The sequence below is a fragment of the Aspergillus bombycis genome, assembly GCF_001792695.1.
Source record: "Aspergillus bombycis strain NRRL26010 chromosome Unknown contig00191, whole genome shotgun sequence".
Lineage (NCBI taxonomy): Eukaryota > Fungi > Ascomycota > Eurotiomycetes > Eurotiales > Aspergillaceae > Aspergillus > Aspergillus bombycis.
Genome location: NW_019170193.1, coordinates 1 through 14,489, shown reverse-complemented (window position 1 = coordinate 14,489; position 14,489 = coordinate 1). Strand labels below are relative to the sequence as shown.

Here is a 14,489-nt window from a genome sequence, read left to right as displayed (position 1 = left end):
TCTAGTGCTATATCACTAGACCTTCGCACTCGATCTTACTGCACAGGTCATCGGTACCTGAGCCTACTACATTGGGCCTCTGCTCCACCCCCTCCGACCTTCTCGGTGATCAGACTATGAGCCTATGGCTGATTTTGGCTTAAAGCCCCGGTCCGATCTTTCACTGGGGCTTCCAGCCAGATCGGCCATATGGCTAGCGGCGTACGTCCCTCTGGGTCTCAGGTTTGCCGTTTCTGAGCTAGGAGTCTCACCGACTTGGGATAATTGGTCCTGGAATGAGCTGATTCCCAGGTCGGGTATACTCAGGAATGTAATTCCCGGGTCATGAGTTATGATTGGTGATACTTAGTGTCTAGCCTATGTATATACCTATACTTCGCAATTATGTTCACTTAAGGATTGCTTCCAGAGGCCAGCAGCTTTTGGAGGCCAACATACTCTTAATTTCAAGGACTAAACTACATCGTATTCGTTCCAATAAACATGCATCCTCCATCTAGTTGAAAGAAGAGTTCGTTCAGCTCTCAGTTAAACCGTAAGAGCGGGAAGCCGGGTGGTGATACGGTGAACTGATGCAAGGTGATGTACATTTTCACAATATAATCTCTTAAGAAACAGAGCAATTTCAGAGTAATTCGTTGGCCATCTGAGGCTCAAGCGCTGAAGCGGGGCGTCAGATGTTATCCAATAGAGATGCGTCATTTGCAGCCAGCGCCGCGCTGAAGGCGCTAGTGCTTCAGGGGCTTGGGCGTCCAATGACTCAGCGTTGCGCCCGTCAATGGTTCATACATGAAACGTTTCTTCTTGAATAATTCTCCAAGAGGAGCCTACAGTGGTGGCATCTTACGACAGCCTGTTTGTCCCATGTCCCAAAAAATCGTGCCATTCCCGCCTCTTTCCACCAAGACCATCGAGTTCCTACGGTGACCACGGATGATTGGCCTAATATCGAGATACTAACGGTTAATATATGTCCTCCGGCAGTGCGTCTTCCCAGGATGGTTGCCAAATTTGAACGAAACGCACGAAATCCACTTTTGGTCCCGGAAATTGTTGGTCTTGTCATCAACAATATTCACAATGTCCCGGACCTTCTGAATTGCGCTGGTGTGAACAGCATATGGAACGTGGCCGCCTTGAAGAAGCTCTACAAGGGCTCTCTAAACGACATGCAGTTCCGCACACCGGACATTGGGTCACTCAATTGCCTTTTTGCAGCATCGCGGAAGCAATTCGCCCGCAATATGAGTTTCGTGAAGCATCTTCTTCTTTCTCCTGAGATACCCGCCATTGATGAAGTCGAAGTGCCACATACTCGGCTTGTATGCTTAGAGAAATGTCGCGCAATGCGTCATCGTCAATACGCTGAGTACCTTCTGCAGCCGCGAGGAAGGGGTCTTTCAAGTCTCACAATCCCTTTCGAGATCAAGGATCAAGATTGGTCGCTGTTTCCTGACTTCCTGATCAACCCAACCATTGAGTTTTTGGCCATTGATAGTTACTACTGTAAACTGATCGTTAGCTCCCAAGAGCTCATCAAAGCCTCGGTAAGTCTGGTCTGGTTCGCAATGATCCTCTTCCTGAGAAATCATGCCTAACCCGAGCTGTATAAGTTCCCCAGCCTCAAGGCTCTCACGATATACCAATCAGGCAGCCGCCGCCAGGTGGATGAGCTTTGTCGGTTGCTAAGAAGTTGTGATTTGCAGTTTTTCTGCCTCGAGGAACTGTCTGGAACTGAAGGCCTAACTCAATCCGATACTGGGGAGCTCCTATCATGCCTTCAACAACAACAAAACCTCAAGGTAATGGCGCTGAACGTCCGCCATTGTGGACCCCGTCTTGGGAAACAGGGAATTCCATGGCCAAACCTGAAGGCCTTGTACATTCGAGAGGGGGAGGAAGACTGGTTGGATCAATTACCAGAATTCGAGAAACTTCAAATCCTCAGCTTGGAAAATATTGGGCCGGAAATACGCTTCATCGACCATAGTATAATTGAGAATATAGCATCATGCCGACATCTACAAGTTCTCAATCTGCACTTCGGTGAGTTTCGCGACGAAGGAGAACTCATCCAGATCGCACGATGCTGCCCGCTTTTACGAAAATTTAGCGTCGGGTGCATTGACTTTAGGGCAGACCCAACGTTAGGGGAAGACCTGCTGCTAGGTCTGTTGCCTGCTCTGCCTCACTTGGAGTTTCTCGCTCTGGGAGTGAAGTTCCAGATGCCCGGTGCACTGCTTCAAGATATATCACGTCACTGCCCACGACTGACAGTGCTTGATCTGTCTATGACTCAATTATGTATCTCTCTCGCAGTGATAACAGAACTGCATCCGCTCTGGCGGTTGGAAAGCATGCACTTTGCGAGAATCTATTTTGAGAACCCACGACACTTGATGCAACGGGACAAACTCCAGAGCGTTGCAACGGAGTGGCGCAGGACATTCCCGAAGCTTCGAGGAATACCATGCCCAGGGGACCTCTACTCCCAGTCTATGCAAGAAGATGAGTTAGGTGAAGAAATACAAGGAGACAGCGCCGGTTTGAGCACTGACGAAGAGATGTCATCCACTGAGCCCAACCTTGACTGGGACGACTATGATTCTGACTGGTTTATTTTTCGGACGAAACTCTGGAAAGTTCTTGGTTATAGGAAAGACCTGCTTATTCATGATAAGATCCAGTATATGTGGCAAACTGATCTGGAAATTGAGATGGTTCGCTGGCCTATCGTGCCTTTGGCAGCGTTTTCCGATCCGTATCTCCACTCCACGACCACCAGCTGCCCCCGGTAACCGAGGAACAATTATCATGGGTTGCGCAATACGAGGTACCGATGGGCGAGACGACAGTTGGAGACCGATTCCTCGGGGTAAGGTGGGTCAGCGGAGTCATTCTTCGGGCTGGGTGGCGAAAAGAGCAAGGATGTGTTGTACCGCCCATTTGAAGTACTTTATGTATCCCACCCAGGTTCTCACGTTCGATCTCGGTCGTGCAGGGACTCTTCGCATGGGAGCGTTTGAATGCGCTGAAGTGGGGTATACGCTGTCAAGCCAATTGGAGTTAAGCGGCATCATGTGAGGCACTAGCGTTCCAGGCATGCAATACTTCGGCGGGCTCAAAACCAACTTCGCCCCAGTACAAACGTCAGCAGTTGTTCTTTATTTTCCGCTCTTTAGACTTACCTGCTGCTAAGCCTTTGAGTGACTATTGTCACAAGAAGCATGACTTCTCAGAAAAGGCCGGCCAGCCTATCATCAGAGGAAACCTATTTTGATGATCCGTCTGATGACGAGGTGGATAGTGAATGGGAGAAGATAGCACAAGACCCAGCCAAGTGAGTTGCATTTGAAAGAAGGTGTATTGAACGTGAGCTTACAAATGAGAAACGACCCTAGCACCAGAAGCCACTGTCGCTTCTGGGAATGTTGACCCTACTAAGTTAAATGGGGAACCTAATATCAGGTCTGCATTTCGCTTCAATGTCAAGGACCTTTCTCTTCGTTACTACGGTAAGTTTCGACAATCTGCAAAACCCTTTTCCAAATCCACAAGGCTTAGAACCGAACAAGTACTACCATGTGCCTTGCATGGAGCATATATTTCCCGAGCTAGCTGCCCTAATAAACATTTTGCCTAACAAGAGCCAAGGTAAGAATTGCCTTACTTGGGAGATAGGCCAACGTCCTTTGTGTATTGTAAATACAACGACCTGAAGTGTACCCTTAGAAGCCACCATGTTTCTTCGATCGGTGTTCTCGAGCCTTTTTGCGCGACGGAAAGCCCTTGTTACAGTCTGTACACCAGCTATGGTAATCTGCATCGTGCTGACGAAGGCCTGTGCTGCTTGAGAAAGATCTGGCACAGTTGCTGCAATAAGAACGTTGACGAGGGCGAATAGGAACTCGGTATGTATAAGAACTTGAAATTGAGGGTGTCACGCGACTGACAATTTCATTTCCACTAAAGAAAAAGCTCATTCAGGCCATACTATTACTGATATTTCAGGGGAGGGTGGGCCCTACCAGGGTGTTGTTTTTGCTCCCCCAAAAAATCCCACAACCCCAGTGGCACTCTCCATCAACAAAGTACAAAAATCATACCCAAATTGTGGGTAGTCTTTTCGGATTTGTTGGAAATGCTGAGACTTTTTGAGAGTGGAAACGTGCTGGAAGGCAAACCGTGCTAGAACATTGCAGAGCTCTGAGCCACGTGGAAACTCAGGCCCATACACATCTCGCACAACATTGATGAATCCGACTTCATTCCACTCTTTTTCCATATTAGACTCCAATTTCTTCCTGGATACCTCTTTCAATGCATCTATCATATACTTGTCTGCAATAACGTAAACTTGAACATTAATGCGTGCACGTCTCCAGTGAGATGGAAGAGTGTCAATAGAGGTATCTTGATGCCCAGCATCAACTTTTGGCGATTCTCCCACTTGGTTTTCGTCCTTTCCACATAAGTCATTTAGGGTTTTGGGATGGTCATCGTAATCTGCACGATAAAGATAATCGAACATTTTGGAAGCGATGAAGGGATCATCGGAGATTGTAACAACGCGTGATCTGGTTTCCTTTTCATGATTTAAGATTAGAATTCAGTGCGGACTTTATATAAGCTGTGATAGTATTCACCTTCCAATCATGCTTCATGATCCCATCAAAGAATGCAGACTGTCGGCAAATAACACAGCAATGAAGATGGAAGCTTGAACGCTCGCATTTGATTTCAATATCCGAGAACTCTCCGGTTTCACGTAAGCTTTGAAGAACAGCGTACATTAGCTCAATTTATACAAGTTGATGTTGAGGAAAAGATCACTTTGACAGCAGGCCCAGAAGATGGTTAGTATCAACCGCCATAATTTACTGGAAGTTTAAGCCAAATTCGATTACTGATTCGAAGAGATGTGTGATGAGATAACCCTTCTGTCAGGTAATGAGTTGGGTGGAACTCGTCCAAACGTATTTGATCTACCGGATAAATTCTTTGTCCGCATCCACTCCCCCACGTTGGTTGAAACTACTAAATTGGTGGGCCATAACCCATGCCATGGGCGATCAGATCAACCTGGGAGAAAACGATTGTTCACTACATTATCCTTGTCGTATTATACAAGGTCTGCAGGCGCTTTTCATCCCCTAGCCAGCGACTCGCCAACGAAATATAAGCCTATTAAAGGCAAACATGAGTCCGCCGCGGCAAGATGTCTTGGTACACTGAATTTCATTTCATACCAGATGGAAAAATCAAACAATGAATTCCTGGACTTGATGGTTCCACTGCGGCGCTAAGCCTCTCACTGATGGAACGTTAAAGACAGTGGAGGAATGGAAGTTTAGTGCCGCAAGCTCATTTCCCCCTCCCCCCACCCCACTAGAGCTTGAAATTGGAATTTAACTGGTACATAGAGTGTACACGAACACTACTAATCTGAATGATCGCTGAGAACAAAAATGATCAGTAAAGTTGAAAGCTTTTTGAAGGTCAAAGCCTCTTTTTACTCATATCAGGCAGTCAATTTTTTATTTAGTCTCATAGCCCTACTTTGTCAACCTAATATAGCAAAACAAGCAACAGAAGTGTAGCTACGTGGCAGTTTTATTTTTGAGGCTTAGAAACGGTCAGGTGATCTCCATATCACAACGTTGTGTCACCAGAAGATAGAAAAAAACCATCAACCTAAAACTGGCCTCATTCTAGACCAGCATTTCATTTCAATTCTCAGATTTGTATCATTCAAGGAATAACTAAATCCTGGATCTTCTCTTGAAAGTGTGAACAGTATCTCTCCATTATCTTAAAATGGTGGTTTGTGTCTTCTTCCAACAGGGTTGTTGTAAATTTGGAGGTAAAGTTTACACCAAGCTCAACTGAACTGCAAACTGAGGTACCAGATCGCTGCAAATTCGAACATACTGTCTGTGAGAGTAATGAAAGATCAACTAGAACTTCTCAAGCTTTAGATCTAAACATCAGTAAGTGCATGTATGGTAACATTGATGATTTGAAATTTTGAATTCTAATATATCTCTAAATTGCTAGTTCCACATGATAGTACCGCGGTGAGACGGGAAACCCATATATTTGACCCAGATGGAGAGGTCACCATAATTCTGCAATGCCCGGAATATCATTTTGCACCTTGGAACGATCATGAGAAACCGCCTGCCGAGGAACCGCCTACTGAAGGGCCTCCTGCTGAAGAGCCTCCTGTTGAGAAAGAGCAACTTGAAGAGGTATGTATCAGTATTGTCCTTTATAACAAATGGGAAAAGGGTGGTAGTGAACAAACCAAGCTTACCATACCTAAATCCTTAAATAAGGAACAAGTGAAAACGCATGTTTTTCGTATCCAAGCATCGGCAAAACACTTAATCCTGGCCTCACCTGTGTTCCAGAAAGCACTTGCTGAGGGCTGGAAAGAAGGTTTACATCTACTTAAGAAGGGGGCAGTTGAGATCACTATCAACGGCTGGGATCTTGACGCTTTCTTAATTTTAATGAATATTTTTCACTCTCGGCCTCAAAACTTACCTCGGGAAATAAGTCTGGAACTGCTTGCTAAAGTTGCTATACTAGCAGACTACTACCAGTGCCAAACTTTAGTTCAATATTTCGCGGACAGGTGGATCGAAAGCTTGAGAGTTAATCTTCCCATGACATATTCCCGCGATTCGATGCTCTGGGTATGGGTGTCATGGGTCTTCAGGCAATCATATGAATTTGAAAAATGCACATTACTTGCTATCTCACAGAGTAGCAATCGCATAACAAATCTTGGGTTGCCAATTCCAGAACAAGTAATAGGTAAGGCCCATGAATTCTAATCTGGGAAAATATAATAACAATCGCCTAGACAAAATGAACATGCGCAGGTATGATGCAATTACTCTTGTACTTTCCTCACTCGCCAAGTTACGAGATGCTTTCCTAGACGGAAGCCGTGGGTGCACCTTTGAGTGTAGTTCCCTTATGTTCGGAGCTCTTACAAAGCAAATGCACTCAAATGGTCTACTCTATCCACAACCTGAAGCTCCCTTCATAGGTCTGAATTATAAGGGACTGGTAGAGACCGCGCGCGCCATAAAATCGCCCAAGTGGCCCTCCCACTACCGTGCCTGTGAATCCTCATCCTTTTCCTCCCTGATAGTTATACAGGAAAGTACGGTCAAAGGACTGGATTCATCTTTTTTCCCTGCGACTTTTTCCTATGCTTCGAAATTATGTTCTCTTAAGGATTGCTTGGAGTGGCCAGCATATTCTTAGTTTAAAGGACTAAAATACATTGTATTTATTTAAACAAACATGCCTTCTTCTAGATAAAATAAAAATCCGTTCAGCTCTCTGTTAAACAGTAAGAACTGGAAGCTGAGTAGTGATACTTTGAACTGATATGAGGTAATCTATATTGTTACAGTATACTCTCTTAGAAACAGAGGATGTTCAGAGTAATTCGTTGACTATCTGCGGGCCAAGCGCTGAAGCGGGGCGTCAGATATTATCCAATAGAAGATGGATGCGTAATGTGAAACCAGCCCCGCGCTGAAGACGCTAGTGCTATAGGGCTAAGGCGTCTAACACATCTTCGTTCAGAGAGAAGCCTATCAAGGTCTACGACCAACCAATCCACGTCTGGCCTTCAATGGTTCATGAAGCTGATATTTGTCCGTGAACAAAATGACTGGTAATCCATTATATAAAGCCAGTTGAACTTCGTTTAATTCCTCATCGGAGGGAATTTTGCCCCTCTCGGCTCCAATCATGACTCCATGCAACAACCGGTAAGGATGAATGAATTTTCTGGATGAGATATCACTAATAATAGTGCAGAGTGTTTCTGTCCAAGCTCCTGAAGTTCACCATCGGCACTGATTGTGAAGAAGTTATCATCCACAGTGATATACTCAAATCACATTCAACGCCCTGGTTCGATAGCGATGGCGGTAGTTTTACTGGTGATGAATCTATCATAATCGAGGACACAGATAAACATATCTTTAGTCTTGCCTGTCAGTACTTGTACACTGGAGACTACTCTATTACGATTCCCGGCGACACGCCACCTCCCGGCCTGACATTTGGTGGACGAGAAAAGGTGGAGCAGGCCCGTGTACTCGAAGGATGCCTCTTTCGAGACACAGAGACGGTGGAACAATTCGCGGACTACCTTGTACGGCGGATTCAGCCACGGCCCTCTGAGGGTTCGCAGGGTAGCTATAGTCCTACGATGGATTATACCGAAATGCTTCTCACCCATGCTCGCCTTCATGTTTTTGCCGCAAAATATGGACTAGAGGAGCTGCGTGACATCTGCCTCTTCAAGATGTTGCATCTCCTGCGTACTTTCCCAATATGCCAGGATCGCACTGGGGATATTGTTCGGTTGTTTGACTTTGCCCTCCGCGCGGGCACTGAGCGGTGCGAGAATCTAATCAGAATGCTGTGTCATTACGCTGCTTGGCACATCCGATTATTTCTGCACAACAGAGAGTTCGAGATACTTCTGCAGGAACAGCCCACTTTAGTTAAACTTTTACTTACTATAATGAGTGGTAGCCCTTAGTAATGAATTGGTCGAGACTTAATAAATGGGACTCCAGTTCCGTATGTCTATGCCAAGGCTTATAGAATCGGTGCGATTATCTCAAGGTCCAGACCATGCGTAACTAAATCATCGCGGAATCATCGCGGAACCAGCTGGGTTGTCTTAATCTAAGCAGCTTGCTTTACTTTACGGATTTAGGAGGGTTAGTCTTCAGAGCTCTCAATCTTCCAGAGGGTCTAAGCAGCAAGTCCGCATGGCCAAGCAGATCACGCCGGAACACAGAAGAACATTATCGGGCAAGATTCATTCAAATAATATGGCCTTCTTAGGACAGAATATACAAGTCCCCTCCATCCTCGCTTTAATTAGATTCCAGGGGAAGATATCCTCCATAGTTACCGGGATTGGACAAGGGTATCATTCATTTTGTTACGTCAGCGAGGTTACTGTATTAGATATTATACGGGTCCATGGGACTTCCATGCAAAACTAGTCAAACCACTCCAACCAAACACTCGTGGTACACCGTTTACCCCACCTTAGATAGGAATCGATGATATCATAATTCCCTAGTCGACGAATTCACGAAAGCCAATCTTAAACATTCACTTCATCATCCAAGCACTTCTAAGATTAAACAGCTACGTTATCCACTTGCCTAGAGGCCTGCTGAACCTTTCGCTTGCAGTATCCTACGATGTCGGCTGGAGAATCTGTTGGCGGCTTACTCGATCTGTCGTATGAAGATTTTACGAAAATGTATGCTAATGTACTGTATCTTAATTGTGGTTTATCGCTGATATGCTCTATCTAGTCAAATGCCTCTTTACCATGGCCCTACAGTTAAGATAAAGATCGGAGCCGCAACATACGACGTCTCCAAGTCGCTTATATGCAAACACTCGCCGTATTTTGCTGCAATGTTCAAGGGAAATTTTAAAGAAGGGGAAGACCAATCAGCAGTGCTAGAAGAGGTTGAAGGAGTTGTTTCAAATAGAAGCATTCAATTGCTTCTCCAGTGGTTATACCTTGGTCGGGTTATTCTTGGCAAAGAATCTCCAGCAGAGTGGATATCTGCTATGATTGAACTCGCAAGACTCGCAGACATGTTAAGCATTGATAGCATGGAGTCGCCGATAACTGAGTATATCCGATCAACTATTTTGGCCAATCCTACCCCAGACAATAGATGGTTTAGAGACCCCAATACAAATGTCCACCACATCACTCCTGGGAATATTGACGCAGCGAGTCATTTACCTAAGGAACACTCAGTTCGAATGCTACTTGTTAAAGCAGCAATAGAGGCGTACCTACGCTGCGATGACTTTAAGTTCTCCGAAGAACTCCGAAACGTACCAGATTTTGCAGCGGATATTCTAGGGGAGTTGAAAATAGCTCTTAAAAGCGTTACGCTCGAGCAGTATACACCTTGCCACTTCAAGGACCCTTTGAGCGGGGAAAAGCTACGCTTTCTTGGATAAACCATAGTATCTTCCATGTCCTGAAGCTCAGTGGTGCTACTAAATATCCGGGTTACACCAAAGGTGGAACAGCTGGTTCGTGGAAATTCTGCCTTCTCATCGCAACCCAACCCATCCACGTTGGACGAATACGGGGATAAGGAACGCGGTACAGAAGTATCTCTCAAATCAGATAACAAATCCAGGATGAGGTTTTATTCAATGCTCTTCATTTTACTACCCGTACCGAATCGTAGGGTATAGCACTATCGAGCTGGGATTACATATACTAGCTTCCAATGAAGGATTAGAGCTTATCTAGTATATGTAATGATGCTCTGCCAACATACACTAGCTCATTTTGTGGCAGCATGTGACAATAGTCTTATAACAAGTACATCATTAGCCTGGCAGCCTTACCAGGCGACATTTATGCCACGTAATGTATTAATAGTGCATGTATATTAAGCGGTGTCCTTTCCCCCTTTCCTTCAGTCGGAACCTGGTATGATTAACGAATCTGCGTGCCGCACCTACCGCCACTCCCTGGCGAACAAAGAAAACGGGGCTTTCCTTGCGTGTTTGTGCAATGCCAATGCAATGCCAATGCAATGCCAAAACAATTTTCTAACGATCCTTAGTACAGAGATAAATTCATTGGGAAGTATCCACATAGAATAATAAGTACTTTGTATAATGAGTTACAGGCTGTATACATTATTTTGCGTCATAGAACGGCCGGTACAACGCAAAACACAAACCCGTAGTAAGGGCTTTAAGAGGCATTTACAAAAGTGACTTACTGTATTTTATATTAGGGTGCCCAAAAGTATTCAAGTATATAATTTTTTGCGCCAGTATTGCAACCAGCTGTAGGAAATACTCTATACTCTCTTCCCAGCAGAATACCTTGATACAATCTAGGGAGACGTCAGAAATTGTCAACCGAGGACGTGAAAGCGGGAAGCAGGCCGAAAACTGGACTAGCGATTATTTAATGGGGTTTTCATTTCTACGGTCGCACCTGGACGAACCATTTAACCTCTCCATGGCTTATCTATTGTAAATATGCTCCTGTACAAAAGCATTGCCTCTAATATACTCAAATATCATGAGGGTAGTCCTCAAGGTATCTGACATTCAAGCGATGCTTGTCTACGGTGTGTCTCCGCCAACACATATCGTTGTCCACGGACTCATTGCAGTAGTTACAGTGACGATCGTCCAGATGCACGGCTCGGAAGTGTCGTAACAGACCCTTGTGGCGGGAGTACTGCTTGAGACGCCGATTGTCACATCCTGCGGGGTTTCCATAGCACTGAAAGCACGCTCGGGGCTTCGCGGCAGTTCGGATGTCTTCGCCAGCCTCCTGCAAGGCAATTTCATGCCGCGAGGGTGACGGGGTAAGAGGAGGGGATTCGGTTGGCGCAATAACTTCTTCGCTGGGGAGGCTATGCTTTCGAGGTTCTTTCACCGGAACGGTCCGTTTAGGCCGTCGACCTCGTCGCGGGCCACCTTCCAGCACAGCACAATAGAGTCGAACTGCTTCGGTAGCCTCATTTCGCCGCTGCCACTCTGCTTCCACTGACAAGGAGGTAGGCCAAGTCATGAGTTTACCCAGCAGGTAAATCTGCTGTGGAAGGAGTTGCTCTTCAATTTGGAGCTGCTCCTTAGCCTCTTCATCTAGAATAGCAGTGCCCGCTAGTTGCCGCTCAATATCAAGGACCGCCTGCTCCTCATCAAATTCCTCTCGCACACGTTGGCGGAGCGCATACAGGAGTCGATTTCGCGTGTTCGTGACTCCCCGTTTCAGTTTGTCAAGCTTATCGAGCTTCCGGCCAGTTATTTTCTGACTGCGCTGAAGCTTTTTGGAGAACGCATCCCGCTTCCGAGTAGCCTTCTGCAGCTCTGGATCGTGCTCCACCGTGGCCTTCTGCGCATCAGTGAGCTCTCGGGGCCGACGTCGGTCAATCCATCGTCCCATCCTAGTGACTGCCCTCATCATGGCCGAATCTGGCTTGAGTCCTCTCATCAACGCCTGCATATCAGTGTTGATTCGCCGAGGAAGGTAATGATTCAGGAACGTTCGGATGTCCGCGTGCTTCATGATCAAGTTCTGTTTGGCGTCGCTAACAAGACCTAGCAGTCCCAACCGCTCTGAATCAGTATTGTATGACGGAAGGACGCACAAGATGGCAAATACCACAACTTACCGCTTTCATTTAGAATAGTGCCGCCACCGTACCGGAACCGATGCGTGAACAATGACCACTTAAAGCCGGCGATCTCCCCAAAGATCTTGAGCTGTCGAGATAGGGTACTTTGGGAGATAGGCTGATCGCGATGTATCTGAATCTTGCCGCGGACGCTTTTGACCTTGCAGAATACATAATGTTTAGCCTTGTCCCGTTTCAATGGGACCTCCATCTGCTGGCGGCCATCCTCCACCCACAAGCGTCGCAGGTCCTCCATGGACTTTATTCCCGGAGCTCGAAATGCATCATCATGAAAGAGAATCCCCAGAAGGAACGTATGAGGGCTCAGCATCAACGACGGATCATAAATGATTTCGGGGAGGGGGAAGGTGTTACTGATAGGCCAGTCAGCAAGAAGACTTCTAACGGGAAGAGCTGCGGAAAGAAGCAGGAAGCTACATACGCTTGCGTCACACCCATGTATTTCTTTGCAAATTTATACTTGATCTCCAGAAGGATTCGGGGCGGTCCGCCATGAGGATCCCGTTGGATCGAACACTGGAGATGCTGGTACTGAAGACGACGCATAGCATTGATCCGATTTACCGTAAAGCATGCCATTAAAGGGTAGAGACATTGTTGCATGCGCTGAAGACCAAGATCGAACCGCTTCTCCATTGTACGTAGTGTTGTCTCCTGCAGGGGCACCACGTCTTCAATAAACATCGGGGTCTTTTCTTTTTCATCCGTATCTAAATCATGCTCCCTTGCAATCCTGCGAATACTCTGGGGCAGAAACAGGTTAGCAACTCGTCCAGAATCGGGGCTGAGATTGATCCCAACCTTTCTCATTCGCCTTCCGAGCGCATCGTCCATGGGTTCCCCGGTAACCTTTTCATAGTGACGGAGGAATGACTTCCAATCGGTATCCAAAGACTTGAATTTCTTTATACCCTTTAGCTTCCGGCCATTCTTCCCTCGCCGCAAACGCAGGCACCAACGGAGGAACAGAGTCAACTCCTTTTTCCTTGCATCGCGAAGAGCCGAAGCAGGGTTTGCCCACAAGGAATCTGGTAGCCCCCTGTATTTCTTATTCCTCTTTCGGCAATATCTGATCGTTTATTAGCTCGTCCCAAAAGCCTCGCCACGACCGTTGGGGTTCTAGGCCTACCGTTCCCATCTCTCGTCCATCCGCGTAATGTTTCTTCTGGTGCCGTCCGCGTAACCATCATCATCACTGTCTGATGATAACTCACCATCCGAGTCAATGTCGGGGTCCGTGTCAGAGTCACTGTCAAAGCCACTGCCACTGCAGTCATCGTCACTGGAGCTGGTGTTCGAAGCGTTGTTTCGTGTTGGGGCACCTGACAGAGCAGCAGGCTTTCGAGATTTCTTCTGGGAACATCGTTGCTCAGGACGTCGAGAATGGCGGGCGTCGACATTCATATCATCGCCACTAGAGCTGCAGTCTGAGTCCGTCGCTAGGCGGCTTAGAGAAGGAGACCCTTTCTCACTCTTGTGAGACTTTCCCCACGAAGGTCTCTGTATAGAGCGGTTCTGACGGGGTCGACCTTTGGCTCTGCAGCGAGTTGGAGGAGGCACATCGGAGTCTGTGACATCTGTGGCATCCGTCTGCAAATCCATGCCGGCCGCGTCGTCCGAGTCTAGACGGAAAGACGCATTGCTAGCGGTTTCGTCGTCGTCACTGCTACGGCCAGCGTAGGTACGGGGATGGCGAGCCATGACTCAGGGAAGAGGAACCGACAGACGGTCTGGAAAAAGGAGGAAATAGAAACAGGACGAGGCGCCTGTCAACGATGGAGAATGTGATAGAGAAATGGCTGAGGGACGAGACGAAAGAAACGAATGGACGGGCAGAAGCTCGTCATTTATGAAAAAAGGCGACCATAGGGAGTGTGCTTCACTCTGAGAGGGGGGTGCCATTTTCGGTCCCCATCCTCAGAGTCTGGCCTCGAAAGGCGGCAAAGAGTCTCGCTGCAGCTTCGTTCAGCAAGCAGCTTCAGCGGTCCTGTGTTAGGGCGGTACCAGTCACGTGCATTGAATCTGGTGCGTGGCTAAGCTGGGGTCGTTATGCGCACGGCGGCTGAGTCAGCGGTTGGGCCACGATGGCCGTTTTTGGCGTCATTTGCGGCCGAAAAAGGCAGGGTCTGCCCAAATCGAAATCCTAATAGAGTAGAAATTAAATATTTTTTTAAAAATTTATTAATATTTATAAAATTAATCTGTATTATTATTAAATTAGAGATTTTT

The 14,489-nt window shown here is 46.7% G+C and overlaps 4 protein-coding genes across 4 annotated transcripts; 2 read left to right on the top strand and 2 right to left on the bottom strand.

The window, feature by feature from the left end:
* Positions 1 to 998: 998 nt before the first annotated feature.
* On the top strand, positions 999 to 2,798 carry ABOM_011948 (uncharacterized protein; the record flags this gene model as incomplete). Its single annotated transcript, XM_022539076.1, has 2 exons — positions 999 to 1,547; positions 1,614 to 2,798. The coding sequence occupies 2 exons, from the start codon at positions 999 to 1,001 to the stop codon at positions 2,796 to 2,798; spliced, it is 1,734 nt and encodes a 577-aa protein (XP_022383313.1).
* Positions 2,799 to 4,024: 1,226 nt separating this feature from the next.
* ABOM_011947 (uncharacterized protein) lies at positions 4,025 to 4,531 on the bottom strand (the record flags this gene model as incomplete). The annotated part of the gene is made up of 1 exon (XM_022539075.1): positions 4,025 to 4,531. One exon carries the CDS (start codon positions 4,529 to 4,531, stop codon positions 4,025 to 4,027), a length of 507 nt encoding a protein of 168 aa, XP_022383317.1.
* A 3,245-nt stretch (positions 4,532 to 7,776) lies between these two features.
* Positions 7,777 to 10,044, top strand: ABOM_011946 (BTB/POZ domain-containing protein; the record flags this gene model as incomplete). The annotated part of the gene is made up of 4 exons (XM_022539074.1): positions 7,777 to 7,796; positions 7,846 to 8,392; positions 9,249 to 9,319; positions 9,375 to 10,044. The coding sequence occupies 4 exons, from the start codon at positions 7,777 to 7,779 to the stop codon at positions 10,042 to 10,044; spliced, it is 1,308 nt and encodes a 435-aa protein (XP_022383316.1).
* A 1,081-nt stretch (positions 10,045 to 11,125) lies between these two features.
* On the bottom strand, positions 11,126 to 13,961 carry ABOM_011945 (uncharacterized protein; the record flags this gene model as incomplete). Its single annotated transcript, XM_022539073.1, has 4 exons — positions 11,126 to 12,162; positions 12,237 to 12,613; positions 12,682 to 13,329; positions 13,390 to 13,961. The coding sequence occupies 4 exons, from the start codon at positions 13,959 to 13,961 to the stop codon at positions 11,126 to 11,128; spliced, it is 2,634 nt and encodes an 877-aa protein (XP_022383315.1).
* Positions 13,962 to 14,489: the final 528 nt, after the last annotated feature.